The 16,280-nt window shown below is 42.1% G+C and overlaps 1 protein-coding gene across 1 annotated transcript in view; it reads right to left on the bottom strand.

Annotated features, from left to right (window-relative positions):
- Positions 1 to 11,998, bottom strand: part of LOC136573222 (cytochrome P450 2G1-like) — a 40,774-nt gene extending 28,776 nt beyond the window's left edge. Inside the window, exons 1-5 of the mRNA XM_066574507.1 lie at positions 11,752 to 11,998; positions 4,410 to 4,572; positions 3,770 to 3,922; positions 2,404 to 2,564; positions 1,995 to 2,171 (exon numbers count right to left, since the gene is read on the bottom strand). Of these exons, the coding sequence (XP_066430604.1) occupies positions 1,995 to 2,171; positions 2,404 to 2,564; positions 3,770 to 3,922; positions 4,410 to 4,572; positions 11,752 to 11,928 (831 nt within the window). The 5' untranslated portion in view covers positions 11,929 to 11,998. The remainder of the gene's footprint in view (positions 1 to 1,994; positions 2,172 to 2,403; positions 2,565 to 3,769; positions 3,923 to 4,409; positions 4,573 to 11,751) is intronic.
- Between the last annotated feature and the right edge of the window lie 4,282 nt (positions 11,999 to 16,280).

Here is a 16,280-nt window from a genome sequence, read left to right on the forward strand (position 1 = left end):
TCCAAGGAATTATTTTGAGATTCGGGAGGGAATTTTCCCCCCAAATGGGTTAAATTGGCTCCTGCCTCATTGTTTTTTTTTGCCTTCCTGTAGGTCAACAAGGATGGGTGGAAACAGGCTAAACTGGATGGACGTTGTTTCCCTTCAGCCTAACATACTACAATATACTACAATGTTATAATATATTGAAAAACATAAGGTAGGGTGAAATGGAAGAAAATGTAATTGTGCCATTTATTTGGGGGGGGGGGGGGTTACAGAGCTCAAGGTAAAGTAAAAATGATATGTTATCTTTATTCTGTGGGTCAGTATGATAATGGTCATACCAAATGTATAGATTTTTACATTGTTGTACTACTTTAAAAATATCATTTCACCCCCACAACATTTATTATTTTTTTGTCAATAGGATTGTGCTAGGGTGTATTTTTTTGTGAGGTCACGTGGATGTTTAATTGAAACCATTTGGGGCTATATGTAACTTTTTAATAGATTTTCATTCCATTTTGTTTATTGAAGCTAGGGTGACCAAGAAAGCACAATTCTATTTGATTTTTTTTTTATTTTCTTTCTAAAGTTCATTATGCCGAATATGATATTTTAATATACTGGACTTTTACAGATGAAGCAATAGCAATTTCTAATGTTTCTTTTTTGATTCCATAACTGGGGAAAAGGATTGGGGTTTCTAACTTAATATTTTCTTATTATTTTCACTTTTTACTCTCCCTGTAGGGCACTTGAAATTAAAGTTTTTTGATCACTTATACAGTGTAATGCAATAATCTAGCATTGCATTATACTGTAGTCTGACCAGTAATCTTTTAGGACGAGCCACAAGCCTGTCTTAATAGAAAATTATTCATGGCAGCCATAGGAAACTTCCAAAGGTGCCAAGCTGCCATACCTGGACGGAACACCCAGGGGACTGTTCTGGATTTCACAGTCTTGATCAAGACATTGAAAGTGACCCTCCAGGCCCAGACAAACTAAGATGGCTGCCCCAGCTTCTCTGACTACCTGATGCACATCATGCATTAGTTTGCATCATTAGTCTAAGATCTAATTACACCTGCTTTGATTAAACAGTGCTAGTCAGTCAGATTAGCATGTAGTGTCTTAGGGCTCCCAAACACTAGTGTTTTTTTAACGCTGCGCTAATGCTGCTTTTTTAACGTGAATGTCAATGGGACTTTCTAATGTTAAAAACGCATCGCACAAAAATCACAAAGCACAAAGTTGCAATGCGTTTTTAACATTAGAAAATCCCATTGACAATCGCGTTAAAAAAATGCAAGTGTGTGGGAGCCCTAAGACTACCAGTGCATATTATGCTCAGTGTGCATCATATAGACAGAGAAGTTGTGCAGCCATTTGTGTTTGTCCAGGGCTGGAAGGTCACTATAAATGTCACTTGCAGAATTGACAGTGGCATTTAAAGGATTAACAGCCATAACTGGAGTTTCCTCTGATTGCAGCGGTTGTGGGCAGGTGTCAGTTGATAAAACTAGCTAACACCCTTTGTGCATGGAGCAGGCTTGATCCTAAACTTGCTTCATTGAATATACATGTACATTTCTTAAAGGTAGGTAGTTAAAATAGGTAAAAATCTGCAAAACCTATAAAAATCTCATACACATTGCTGCTACTGGAATATGCTCCATTATGAAAAATCCACTGCATATTCAGTGCATTTAAACATACCCCATTATCACCTATCCAACATATGGCTGTCTCAGACTTTAAAAAGAGCTGCAGTATCCATCCTCGACCACTGCGCCATTCAAATGCGGGACACAAGGGACTGCACCTTATGATATTTTATACGCTAACAGACCAAAGGAAGGAGCTGTCAGCAGGAGACAAAACACTTTTAGCAATTCTATATGGTTACCTTCTGCCTGATTTCAGTCAAGTCTGGTCTTCTTCTTGAAGATATCACCATGCACAGTGATAGGACTATGGATAATACTCTACATTTACATAATCCTTACCTTTTCTATTTTAATGAGGAAGGCATCCACATAGTCTCTTGGATTGTTGGGATCCAATGTCATCTCATTTATTTTCACTTTCTCTCTGACAAACTGGTGAAGTTTATTCATGGACTTAAAAAACTCCTGATGTTTCCCGGGAAGAAATGTCATCACTCCTGGAAGCATCTCATATATCTAGTGAAGAATAGCGAGAAGATCTACAGTAAAAATGTGGTATATAGTCTGTAATGAGTTTTTTTTCTCTCCAAGAGTGCAGATGGGAAGACATGCCAAATCTTAAGCAGAATACATTGTTCTCAATTAATCATCAAATAGTAATTACAAATTACCAAAACCTAAATCTGTTCATTGCCATAGGTTACTTTGATGTGTTCTTTACACAGCACATCTCCTACTTATATCTTACCTGTCCCCAGGGTGAACTGGCAATCAAAAATGACTCATATATTCCAGTCAAAACAGTAGCAATGTCTTTGTCTTCATATTCACGACGATTTCCAAACATGATGGAGAAGATAATGTTACAGAGGGCTCTGCTGAGGGTCTGCCGAGGATCAAAGAAGGATTCTAGAAAGAATGAAAGATTTATATTCCTTTAACTTGCCTTATATGTAGCTTTTGTAATTTTAGAACACCATTATGTCTACCAGGTTGGAACATCAACCAGTTTAACACTTTAACAGCCATTTCAATTATTCATAGGGTCTCACACTACAAAACAATTACCTAAAGATTCCACAATATGCTGCCATCTGTCAACTCATGAATGACCCTTTTCCATACCAAAATGTATTTACTACTTCCCTTCCCCAACACTGCTACTTCCTGCATCTCTCCTAACCATCCAAGAACTGCCAAATCAAATTTTGGAGGCTGTCCTGCTGGGTTCAGAGGCCTGGCAAATGGGTGGATTTTCGCCAGGAGTGGAAATTTCTTAAAAACGTATCATAAGATGCCTCTTTATTATATCCAGAAAAATAGCAGCGACGTTTCAGCCCATGCAAGAGCCTTTTTCAAGTGCATCAAAAAGGCTCTTGCATTGGCCGAAACGCGAAAAAGTTAGCGGCGATCGTGGGCCCGGGAACTGCTCACAGCAGTCCCCGGTAACACCTCCTGGTTCCCGGCTACCTTCAGGAGCCGGGAGCCAGGAGATTTTAAATTTTCCGGGGGCTCCCAGGCTTCTGGGCATGCGCGTGACGTCATCGCCTGGCGCGCTTGCGCAGAAGGATGGCGGCGGGTCCGGGAGGACCAGATCTCCGGGGGACACCGCGGACAAGCCGGGTGAGTATTTTCAGCTGCCCTGATGGATCCGATCCATCAGGGCAGCTGAATATCTACATTTTAACACACTTTTATTTACTTTATTGCGATCGGCGCTATCCATTGGATAGCGCCGATCGCAATACCGGGGGGACTGGCCGCATCCTGGGATGACAGCTCCATGCTGTTGGCTACCTGCGGGCACCGACAGCATGGAGCTGTCACGTCCTCAGGCAAGTGGGCATTAATCCTAAGAGGATGCATAAAACTACGTCCTCTAGGATTAAAGCCCACTTGCTGAGGACGTAGTTTCCCGATGGGGCCTTCGTTAAGGGGTTAATCATTAAACCATAGAATAGGGTTTTAGTGGCTTTAATACAAAGTGAGCCACTTAAAACCTATTTGTGGCCCCAAGAGATTTGCTGAAGTTGTGCAGACTGGCTCTTAGAGATCCCATGGATAGCATTTCTGTAGCTAGCAACCTCTATATGTTAAGTGCTTTATCTACTAACCTTTAGATTTCCTTAACTCTTCTACTAGGTAAAGGGTCTCCTCCTGGATTCGCTCCTCAGTGCTACTTTTGCCAAGGCCAAAATCTCGTAAAGTAGAAATAGAAAAGCGTCTGAGTTCCCTCCACCTCTCCATATTGTTAGTAAATACCACACCTAAGAAAAAAAAATATTTTCTGAGTGAGACCTCCGATAAGCTGACCACTCTTTCCAGATTATCTTCTATATAAGTAGAGCATTGTACATGGAAGAATCCATACAGAAACCATAGATAAAAATGAGCTTGGTCTTCCACGTCCAGCAATGCTCACTTGTTTTGGTAGACACTGTCATTTTTTTCAAACACAATAGTCAGTGACAACCCTTCTTGCCAAATCTATATATCAGTCTTCTACATTTCAAAGTAATATTGTTTATTAGTCATCTCATATAAACTGTTGCTCATTACATTACACTTTCACTAATCCTCAGAAGACTATGTTCAGCTGTCTTGAATGCAATGGGAAGTTGTGCAATGAATCATTTTCATGCAATATGTCATACAGTCATACAGCGGACAATTGGTTGTTCACTTTAGGGAAACACAACTGGTGTAAAATTGATAAAGACCATTTTAAGAGAAGTAAGAGAACTCTTTGCTCACCGTAGTTTTCATAAAAATCATGCCAGATTGGCATAGCCCCCCGTTGTAAGAAATCCTCACTTTTGTCCAAATATATTTCTTTCACATTCTTGTAACCTGTGACCACCACGACTGGACGAGATCCTAGGTAGACCGTGAACACATCTCCGTATTTTTCTCGGAGCTGAATTAGATGATAAATATATGGATCATTGAGTTAATATTGTATTTAGTAGTCCACATTGCTCCCAAAATAACTTGATATATCATATGAAGCAAGACATTATTAGGACTTACTGCGCAGAGATTCCTGCCAGAATGATGATCTTTTCCATTTCCCCTATAAAGCCCCTCTCATGATTGTGATGTAAACTTGGAAAGACATCATATGCCTTCTAATTTCCTATCCTGATTACTAAGTCTACTCGAAAAGTTTCAGATCTAAAGACAACCTGTCACTGCAACAGACCTCCTTAAATCAGGACACTAATTACTGTACATCAGAGTCAGCTGCCTGACCACTGTAAGCGCTGTTAGGACCAGAATGTCCTGAAATATAAAGATTACACAAATATTTATGGGTCAAAGTGCTAACTATGAAAATTAAAAACAATAAAGTTATAGCCATCTTGAAAGACAACAGTAGATCTAGTCATCCTCATGTGAAGATCTTCCAGTTTCTGATTGCCCTAACTAAAAAGTTCCAAGAAAATCAGTCAGCCATGAAGACCTTTTGCAGTTTAACGTATACTGTATAATTGCATTCTCTAGTATTTATATAATAAGATAAAAAAATATGAACACTTGGGTCCAAACAGCATCCACTGGGATCAACTCAGTTGAGTTTCTCCAGGCCCAGGCAGTAAAATTTCCAAGAGTACCTACCGTGTTTTCCCAAAAATAAGACACTGTCATATTAATTTTTGCCTCAAAAGAGGCACAGTGTCTTATTTCCTGGGGTGTCTAATAATACTCACCTACTGCCGGCGTTCCGGTCCACATGCTGGCCTCCGTCACTGCTTCAGGCTGCCGCGTCCTCCTTCAAGCCGACAGATCAGTTTTTCCTGGAAGCGGGGCTTGAATACTCCACCTCCAGGAAGCTAATGATTGGTTAATCGAGTGCTGTGTCAGCCAATGAAAGACGGCAGTCGATTAACCAATCACAGCCGTTCAATGACATCATATAATAGGTAAGTATTAGACACCCCCAGAAAATAAGCCCCGCTTCCAGGAAGAACTGCTCTGTCGGCTTGAAGCAGGACGCGGCAGCCTGCAGCAGTGACGGAGACCAGCGCGAGGATCGGAACTCCGGCAGCAGGTTATTATTGTTTTTTTTGGTTTGTTTGTTTTTTTAACATGTAGCCTAGCAAGGGCTTATTTTGGGGGGTTTAGCTTAAGCCTCCTCCAAAAATTGGGGTAGGTTTTACTGGTACTGTTGTATCTTGTCTTCACCAGAAAAATGGGTGGAAACTTGCCTAGTTGCACTGATATCTTGTTAACACCCCCAAAGCTCCTGATTGGCTAACAAGGGGCCAGAGCTTTCCTGGGGCTTCTGATTGGCTGACCATGGCCCAGAGCCTTGCTGGGCTGGAGCTTCCAGCTGCTGTCCCCAGCAGCTGGTCCTTCTGCAGCTGGTCCTTCTGCAGCTGATGCTGCCTCAGCACTGAGCCAACATGCCTGACAGGAGAAGAAAGGGGGAAATGAAACAGCATGTCGGAGAAAGTGTGTAGCAGTGGAGCCGGGAGCAGAGGCAAAAAAGCGTCATATGTGTGTGATAGAGAAGGCTGGAGGGCAGATGCAGGAACATGGCCGGGGCCAGTGTACATGGCAGAGCTGGGAGTGGAGAAGTCAAATGAACTGCTAGATGCGTGTCTGGAGCCGGAAGGGAGAGGATGGCAGAGCAGTAGCAAAATGGCCCCATTGAAAACAATAGCCAATATCGCATACTTTCTTATAGCGACTAGCAGTGAGTGAAAACATCGCAAGGTAGAATGAAACCACTGAAAATCATTGGTTTTAAACTCATATGTTTTCACTCACGCTCGTATGGCTGGAAAATCTATCACCAGTGGGGAAGAGCCCTAAGTGTGCTCTTAGTTTTAATGTGGTTTTACACCTTACAATTACCATGTGACAGGTCACTTGATACAGTGAATATGAGCAACAGTTGTAGACAGGTCTGTCAAAGGGGTGAAGAACAAGAAATTGTTTACTAGTCACTTCGTTTCACTTCGCCTAAAAATAGTTGCAGCTGGATTAATTGTCTGGTGTAAATAGGTCATTGCTGTCTTTGCACGGTGGTCTGCACTTGCTTAGTGTGTGCCCCCAACTGGATACGGGTTGGCTCCTGCTTTTTTTTAAAAACATTTTGCCCTCCCACTTAATGCTCATTGGTTCTCCAAAAAACACATAGATATGTGCGAGTGAGCCTGCATTGGTGGGGAGTCAGAATTATGCGTGCTAAAGAACCTCCCATTCCATAACTAGTGGGGAACAATATCTCAGCTCATGGAAATACTTCCAACATTTTGTTCAGTAATCATGTAATTGAACAAGTTAACAACAATCACTGTATAAAAGCACACAAACAATAGTTGCTTATGACTACTCAGACGATAGTTATTCTGTGTAAAACCACCCTTACAGGTGTAGCAACAACATAACATGCGGTGACATAAGTTTGCAGTTAGTCCAATAAGCACTGAAAACTATTTCATGTAAAAACCGGGTTTAGAGAATGACACCATATAGCCCATACCGTCTAGAACGTTTCAGGATCCTTCCTATTCTTAGACACCATTCTCTCATAAGGGAGAATGGTGTTGACCACACTGCACCACTGGGCCACGGTTGGAGGTTGTCTGTCCAATGTCCATCCGTCTCATCACCACTGTGTTATGTGCCAGAAAGAGCGTTTGTGCAGTGAAATTCATACATGATGCTTCCACTCTTCAGTGTCTAAAAGGTCTACCAAACAGACTTCAAGTCTTCTCGGAAAAGGAAGCCCAACTACCAGAATAAGTGAGTCTGTCACCTCAGACTAAAAGGCCTGAAGCTCATTGCAACTCCACATCTAATGTAGGAAATCAGCATCTAGGGTCAAGTACCTGCAACACTGGAAAGTAGAATGCCTCCCCATACGATGCAGTTAAAGAGGAGATAGATAACATTGGTGCAGGTTAGAGTTGGAAAAGTGTTTTGTTTGCAGCCGTAGAGACCGAGAAACGAGACTCGATAGCAGTGGATCAGTCCTTGCTTGTAAGCGAGGAAATAAAAGCTCTCCATGTATCTTCCTTGCATGGTATAGAATTTAGACAGGGTCAGATAGTTATGTAAAAGAAAGATTAATCCTCTAGGCCTCTGTGTAAGCAAAATCCCAATCAAATGGTAGGATTAAAAGAATGAATGTGGCCCTGGATATTGGATACATACAGGGTGGTGCAACTGAAGGAACTGATCCAATCAGGCTCCATCATGTGCCTAATGCAGCTGCTCAAAAGACACAAAGATACCATGAACTTCTTCATGTGATAACATTGTCACCCTACGCCCCACACAGCAGCTAAAGGCAAGGACATTAAAAAGGGGTGGAAGTAGTTTATTAGCCCACAAGGGAGTCTCAGACTGAAGCTACCTATACCACATCTCACACTTGGCTTGGCCCCATATCTGGACAGCCTTTTAATATATAGATAGGAGGAACTTAAAATAGAGCCTATGATGTTCAAACAAACATTCACAGAAGAGTCGAAGAGGAGTAATACATTAGGTGATCCTCGGCATTCAGGAGGAGTTCAGCTGACACCCAGTGCTGTAAATCTATCAGCTGACCTGCTATATAGTATAGTTTAAAATCATGCAAGGCCGCACCCGCCATTTCTTCAGAGTTCTGTCAGGCTTCCATCTGAAGCTTAGCCTTTGACGTTCTCCATATAAAGGGTGACAATAGGGGATTTTTAGTGGTAAAGACATGCTGTGGTATTATGACATTAATGTATTCTTTGCCATAGAGGAGTTTTCGGAGCACTATCATTTTGGTTCACTCTCCCGGCCACAGAAAAAGGGAGAGAGCTCCATACTTTAAGTTTATCCTTAAAAAGGGTAATTAATGGAGCAGTTTGGAGGTTCTACGAGTCTTTGCAGTCCCACGGTACATGTACTCCCAAATGCTTAAATTGCCAAACTATAGTGAAAATGCATATTTCTTCCCCCATTACCCAGCCTCACATTGCAAGCAGCATAAACATAGATCTCTGCCAGCTTATGAGCAACCCAGAGAAAAGGGCAAATTTATCAATGGAAATACCATATGGAAGAGTACGTCTTGGTTCGGAAACTAATAAGACCATGTCATTGTCATATATCCTCTCTAAGGCCAATTGTTATGCCCTAATACACTGCAGTACTGCCAACAAATAAAGCCACTCAATTGAATTGAAAGTCTCTGCTAAGTTTATAGATGCCAGGGCCCAATCTTGCTGCTTCCACCCTATCTGCGATACTATCTGAACCTGTGTATATATTCTTTATTTTTCAATTTTGGAAGTAGGGGGGAGGGATTACAACAAAGCTGGAGGTGAATCAATATATTAGTAGTAATTTAATAGTCTGGGTTATAGGTCAGTATAGCCCATACTCTTCAGGGTTCCTGACCAGTGTTTTCTTCATTCTTAAGTACAAGTTTCTGGAAGTGTACATAAATGGTCAAATAAATTAAAAGTTGATGCCGTCTTTTGTATCCATATTATATTTATAGTAAATCCTGATTACAAAATGGCCTACTAGAGGACAGAATTATTGCAATGCCTGTGCCAAATGATTCTCTACTAACAAGAGGAACAGCTAGATTGAACTACATAGAGTGCAGACCAATACTAGAAAATGGGCTCCAATAGCCTGTGCTATTCAGTTGATGTTTTACATTGGTTCTAAATAATGTATATCTTGGTCCATTAGGGAATTTTAGATATCTAAGCAATATGATTTCCCTTATAATATTATCAATTTGTCTGTTTTACTTTTCTGCTGCTTTTTACATATTTCGCTGTATCATTCATAGTGTGTGGAATCATCTACATCCACTAATTGTCAGCCTAGAGGCCTTGGCACAAGAATAAACCTTACATTATTTAATTACTGTTTTCGTTGTTTCTGAGCAGGCATATAATAAAACCATTGCAGAATATAACTACACCCAAGTAAAAATGCTGTCCTACACCTTAATAATGTATACTAGTCACGTTACACCTACAGAGGAGAAATTATGGTTCAAACATTGGTGAAAATGTTTTTTTACCTACTTATACAGGTTTTATGAAGATTAGATTATAAATCAGGTCCAACATAATTACCGGTAGGCACATCACAATTAACTTGGAGAACACTGCAGAAATCTTCATAAGGGTCAACAACTTTTTTTTATCCCCGTCCTGACTGCTATAGGGCTATATTCTTCCCAACTGCCTATGACCTGTGCAGTTAGCAAGTATATAAACTTCAGCAGCATTTCGAGGAATTAGCACAGTTTGTCCTTTTTTGCCTAACCTCAGCTGCTCCCTGGTTTTCCAGTTTTTCACTCACCCCTTGCCGTCCAGATATTGACCTTAGCTCCTTCTGCATCTGCCCAGTATTTACTGTCCAGGCTGTTTTGGTGTATTTTCACCAGCACCTCTGGTAGCCCCAGGCCCCTTAGCAGCAGCATCAATTTCAACTGTATAGTTGAAAAGTATTAAATAATTAAAAACAAACTATGCACGTCTCTCTCCGGCACTCTGATCTCCACTCAATTCCAGTCCAGTAACCATGCACCTATTAAAGCATGTGACAGCTGCATCCAGTCACTGGTCTCAGTCATGTGTTTAGATGGGCATGAGACTGCTGGACTTGCAGGTGAGCGGAGACCACAGGAAAGTCTGCAGCCTGTTGGGCGTGGGCTAGGTAAGCCTGAGTGGGTTTTTTGCCACAAAAAAAGTTTGGGCAAAGGGGGACAGGGCAACCATGAAGGGGGATGTCCTGTTTTAACACTGGGCACACTCAGGTAGGGCACACACACTGGGCAGATACTGAGCTAAAGATCGGGGTGACCAGTTTGTTTTCAAAACAACCTCTTCTCCCAGCTAAAATCTGAAAAATGGAACAGAAACTGGATGGAACCAGTAGGTAGACTGCTTTTCCTTCTGGCACAGAAGGGCGCAAATAAATGAAAAATGGTAGAATCTGAGACCCATTGGTCTTCATTTCAGCAGTTTTCAGCAATGCCTAAGATAGGTTCTGTCCAGTCTTTGCCCAAGGCTTCAGTTTTCGAGATTTAAAATGTACATCCTGATGGGATGCCTCCCCATAGCAATCGCTGAAGATCTACAGAAGGGCTGTAAAAAAGTTGTACATATAGAGGTGTGCAGAAAAATTGCAATATATGCTTCATTTGCTGTTTGTAAAGTAAGCTGTGTAAAACGTTTGCGAACTGCTGTACATAACATAAAAAAATCATTTAACTTTAAAAACAATTGCAACAGTTCGTGGAGGTTTTATGCTGCTTACTTGCTATTTACAGTATTAAATACATTTAAATGGTTGGTATTCCTGGCATGCCTAAATACTATAAGATCAGGTATGCATATGGCTTTTTAATTGCTGTTTTACTGGATTTCGACTGTTTTTGATGTGTATGTCACCTGTACATCAAAAATACTGTGGAAACTGCATACATTTTCCGTGAAATGTTGCAGTTTTGCAATGTGGTTTTCAACTGATCAGTTACTACAGCCATGTGCTTCACCTGTAGGGAGCAATCCCCTGAAACCACATTATAAAACCATGGCTTTCTTGGTTAACCACATGAGGTTTTCAGACTATTTTTATGTGGAAAAAAATGGAAATTGCCATTATTAAAATCTAACCAGTGTTGAATACCTTGGGATGTTCAGATATTTTTATACTCCAAAGAATTAAAGTAGCATATTTTGGAATAGTTATATGCAGTTATACTACTAACCAAGAAACTGTAGTTGAAAAAATGACTAAAAAGTGTCTTTAATTATATTTTTAGTTATTTGTCTGATCGGAAAAACTTGCAATATATTAAAACCAAGCAATTCAAAGCCCGGTATGTCGAAAAACATAGTAAAAATAGGTCTGATTTGCAAAACAGTTGCAAAGATATTATTTATAGCAGTGTATACCAGAGCTGCAATATGTAACCTGGATGGGGGAGCATTAATGATCCCTTGGAATTCTGGTACAACGCTTTTAAACTCTATATATAACATACATAACTTTTTGCTGTAATGGTCCCATTGGCAGCGATGCTAAAATATTCTTCACCTCCCACCCCACCCGTGTATTTTCCATTGAAGATACTCACTTTCAGAAGTGAATTCACAATATCTCCTCCAATATCCAGAGTATTCCCCAGCAGTGGAAGAGGTATTGGTCCAGGGGGAAGGTCTCCCCCTCCTTGCAATGACTTTAGACTTAAATACAAGATGAAGCAAGACAGACAAAAGAAAAGTAAAAGAGTTATATCTGCTGGTAGATCCATTACTAGTCAGTTCATGTAAACAGAGGAACTTCCCGAATGCTGTTCAGCTTCAATTCATATAAGGCTGTTATGCATGAGACTAAAGAAAAATAGGTGGAGCATGATGAACCAGCAGGTAATTATAGGCCTAGTATTTTTTGCAGCTCCTTACATAACAGACAATATTTTTTTTGCAATGAGCAGAAAGAATAGTTTTGGGAGGTATGTATATACCATAGATATAAGACAGGGGTATAACAAGAAAAAGCTGGCTCACATAGTAAATGTTTGAATAAATCCACCTCCTGCATTAACATTTACTATCTCAACAGCACACTTTCATTTCAAGACATATTAAAAGAACAATACAACTAAGCCACCAAGTAGGAAAAAAGTTGTTGTAAGGGCAATCCCTTTTCTTAAAGAGGCGGGAGACGTATTTCTAAGCTTGATGCCTCTGTTTTTCTTAAAAGTAAATCCAGCATACATATTTCAGGGCCGTTGCGCTCCTTCAGCCTCCAGTCCATGAGCGATATGTCACCGCGTTACCCATGGCGATAATCCGGCTAACTAGGTTAACTATGGAAAGCCCAGCACGACATCCACGAGCGGCGAATCATAGCGATTCTCCACTTGCGGGATTGAAACTGCAGCATGCTGTGATTTGCCGTGATTCTCCGCGGTGAGCCTATAGTGCCCCCCCCCCCTTCTCCCTCACAAGAGAATATCGCCAGCGATATTGCATCACAGCCGTGGACAGGCAGCCTTCCTCAGTATTTTAGCTGGGGACACACTGTAAATATAATGTGGAATACGTTGACAAATAGAAGAGTAGTTACATAAAATTTAATAAAAAGAATAATTAAAAAAAAAAATAAGAAGTAGAAGTTTGAAGAATACAAGTAGAGATGAGCGAGCACCAAAATGCTTGGGTGCTCGTTGCTCGAGTCGAACTTTTCGCGATGCTCGAGAGCTCGTTTCGAGTTATGAACCCCATTGAAGTCAATGGGGGACAGGAGCATTTTTGTATATGACCGATGATCCGCATAGGTGATGACTTGTGAAACTCTGGAAAACATCCGAAAGTCATGGAAACACCACAGAAACGGATAGGGCAGTGCAGGGGCAGCATGCAGGGCTGCATCTCAGGCTCCCAGGTCCCACTATTAAGCCACAATAGGGGCAAGAGCCTGGTGATCATCTCCCTAACAATTTAGTTGGTCCAGACCATAATCAGCAAGGCACACGCACTGGAACATCTTAGCTAAGCACCACACTAGGTGCAACGAACGCCAATCGCCGCCTGCGGGTGACACCACTGCCTCTTTTCCTGTGTTACATGCTGGCATTGCTGTCCAATCCCCCCGAGGACGCCCCCCCTAACAATTTTTACTTTGGACAAACCCTCATTAGCAAGGCACACCTTAGCTAAGCACCACACTACCTCCAACAAAGCACAATCACTGCCTGCGGGACACACCGCTGCCACTTCTCCTGGGTTACATGCTGCCCAACCCCCCCCCCCCCCCCCCCGCATGACCCTGCGTCCACATCGCTCACAAAAGGTTCCCTGCGCAGCCTTCAGCTGCCCTCATGCCACACGCTGGCCTCATAGCCACACCACCCTCATGTCTATTTCCAAGTGTGTCTGCGATGAGGAGGAACCGTAGGCACACACTGCAGACGGTTGACAGGGCCAGGCAGCGACCCTCTTTAAAAGGAGGGGGCGATAACCCACAATGCTGTTGAGAATTGATGATAAATTGACGTACGATCATCATTCCAATCCCATGCCACCTCTGTCGCAAAATAGTCAGGAGTTGCAAACGTGGGCATAAAGGGGACTCAGGTGCCAGCCCAGCACTTCTACACATCTCCACAATGCAGCAATACTCTGTGTGGGAAGCATGTTAGCGGGCCCAGGTTCAGGTTCGGTCCCAGCCTCCACCTTGTGTGACCCAAGGTGCCCTGAGTTGAATAGCATTGGGAAATCCATGTGTCCCAACACAGATAGCTCAACACTGCAAGGGGAAGTCTTTGTGTTCCTTGGGCTCGCCTATGCTGTCAGTGCACAAAGATGGTATTGCACAGGAAGAAATCAGAGTGCCCAAGCATGGGAGAGTTTCACCCCGCCAAGCAGCTTGGCCGCGGCCCACAATTCTGGCTTAGTCAGTCACTGTATTATAGGTAAAACACCGCGATGGGAAGATTTAGTGCACCCATAGTATAGGCAGACCCCTGTAACATTCCTGTAGCAAAGGTATAAAAAGACCCCTGTAACATTTCAGCAGTAAAAGTATAGGCTGACCCCAGTAGCATTTCTGTAGTAACAGTATAGACAGACCCCTGTAACATATCTGTAGCAGAAGTATAGGCAGGCCCCAGTAACATTTCGGTAGTAACAATATAGACAGACCTCTGTAACATTTCTGTAGCAGAAGTATGGGAAGACCCCTGTAACATTTCTGTAACAAAGGTATAGGCAGACCCCTGTAACATTTCTGTAGTAAACGTATAGACAGACCCCAGTAACATTTCTGTAGTAAAACTATAGGCAGACCACAGTAACATTTCTATAGTAACAGTATAGACAGAGCGCAGTAATATTTCAGTAGCAGCAGTACAGGCAGACCCCTGTTACATTTCTGTAGCAGCAGTATAGGCAGACCCCTGTACATTTCTGTAGCAGCAGTATAGGCAGACCCCTGTAACATTTCTGCAGCAGAAGTATAGGCAGACCCCTGTAACATTTCTGTAGCAGAAGTATAGGCAGTCCCCTGTAACATTTATGTAGCAGCAGTATAGGCAGACCCCTGTAACATTTTTGTAGCAGCAGTATAGGCAGGCCCCAGTAACATTTCTGTAGCAGCAGTATCGGCAGATCCCAGTAACATTTCTGTAGCAAAAGAAGAGGCAGACCCCTGTAACATTTCTGTAGTAAAAGTATAGGCAGACCCCTGTTAAATTTTTGTAGCAGCAGTATAGGCATACCCCAGTACCATTTCTGTACCAGCAGTATAGGCAGACCCCAGTACTATTTCTGTAGTAGAAATTTAGGCAGACCCCAGTAACATTTCTGTAGCAGTATAGGCAGACCCCAGTAACATTTCTGTAGCAGTATAGGCAGACCCCAGTAACATTTCTGTAGCAGTATAGGCAGACCCCAGTAACATTTCTGTAGCAGTATAGGCAGACCACTGTAACATTTCTATAGCAGCAGTATAGGCAGACCCCTGTAACATTTCTGTAGCTGAACTATAGGCAGACCCCTCTAACATTTCTGTAGCTGAACTATAGGCAGACCCCTGTAACATTTCTGTAGCAGCAGTATAGGCAGACCCCTGTAACATTTCTGTAGCAGCAGTATAGGCAGACCCCTGTAACATTTCTGTAGCAGAACTATAGGCAGACCCCTGTAACATTTATGTAGCAGAAGTATAGGTAGACCCCAGTACCATTTCTGCAGTAAACGAATAGACTGACCCCAGTAACATTTCTGTAATAAAAGTATAGGCAGACCCCAGTAACATTTCTGTAGCAGAAGTATAGGCAGTCCCCTGCAACATTTATGTAGCAGCAGTATAGGCATACCCCAGTAACATTTCTGCAGTAGAAGTATAGGCAGACCCCTGTAACATTTCTGTAGCAGAAGTATAGGCAGACCCCAGTAATATTTCTGTAGCAGAGGTATAGGCAGATCCCTGTAACATTTCTGTAGCAGAAGTATAGGCAGACCCCTGTAACATTTTTGTAGCAGAAGCATAGGCAGACCCCAGTACTATTTCTCTAGCAGAAGTATAGGCAGACCCTAGGAACAGTTCTGTAGTAACAGTATAGGCAGACCCCTGTAACATTTATGTGGCAGAAATATAGGCAGACCCCTGTAACATTTCTGCAGCAGAAATATAGGCAGACCCCTGTAACATTTGTGTAGCAGAAGTATAGGTAGACCCCAGTAACATTTGTGTAGCAGAAGTATAGGTAGACCCCAGTAACATTTCTGTAGCTGAAGTAAAGGCAGACCCCAGTAACATTTCTGTAGTAAAAGTATAGACAGACATGTAACAATTCGTAGCAGAAGTATAGGCAGACCCCTGTAACATTTATGTGGCAGAAGTACAGGCAGACCCCAGTAAAATTTTTGTAGCAGAAGTATAGGCAGACACCAGTACCATTTCTGTAGTAGTAGTATAGGCAGACCCCAGTAACATTTCTGTAGCAGCAGTATAGGCAGACCCCTGTAACATTTCTGTAGCAGGAGTATAGGCAGACCCCAGTATCATTTCTGTAGCTAAAGTATAGGCAGACCCCTGTAACATCTCTGTAGCAGGAGTATAGGCGGACCCCAGTATCATTTCTGTAGCTAAAGTATA

Source organism: Eleutherodactylus coqui, chromosome 7 (genome assembly GCF_035609145.1).
Source record: "Eleutherodactylus coqui strain aEleCoq1 chromosome 7, aEleCoq1.hap1, whole genome shotgun sequence".
Classification (NCBI taxonomy): domain Eukaryota; kingdom Metazoa; phylum Chordata; class Amphibia; order Anura; family Eleutherodactylidae; genus Eleutherodactylus; species Eleutherodactylus coqui.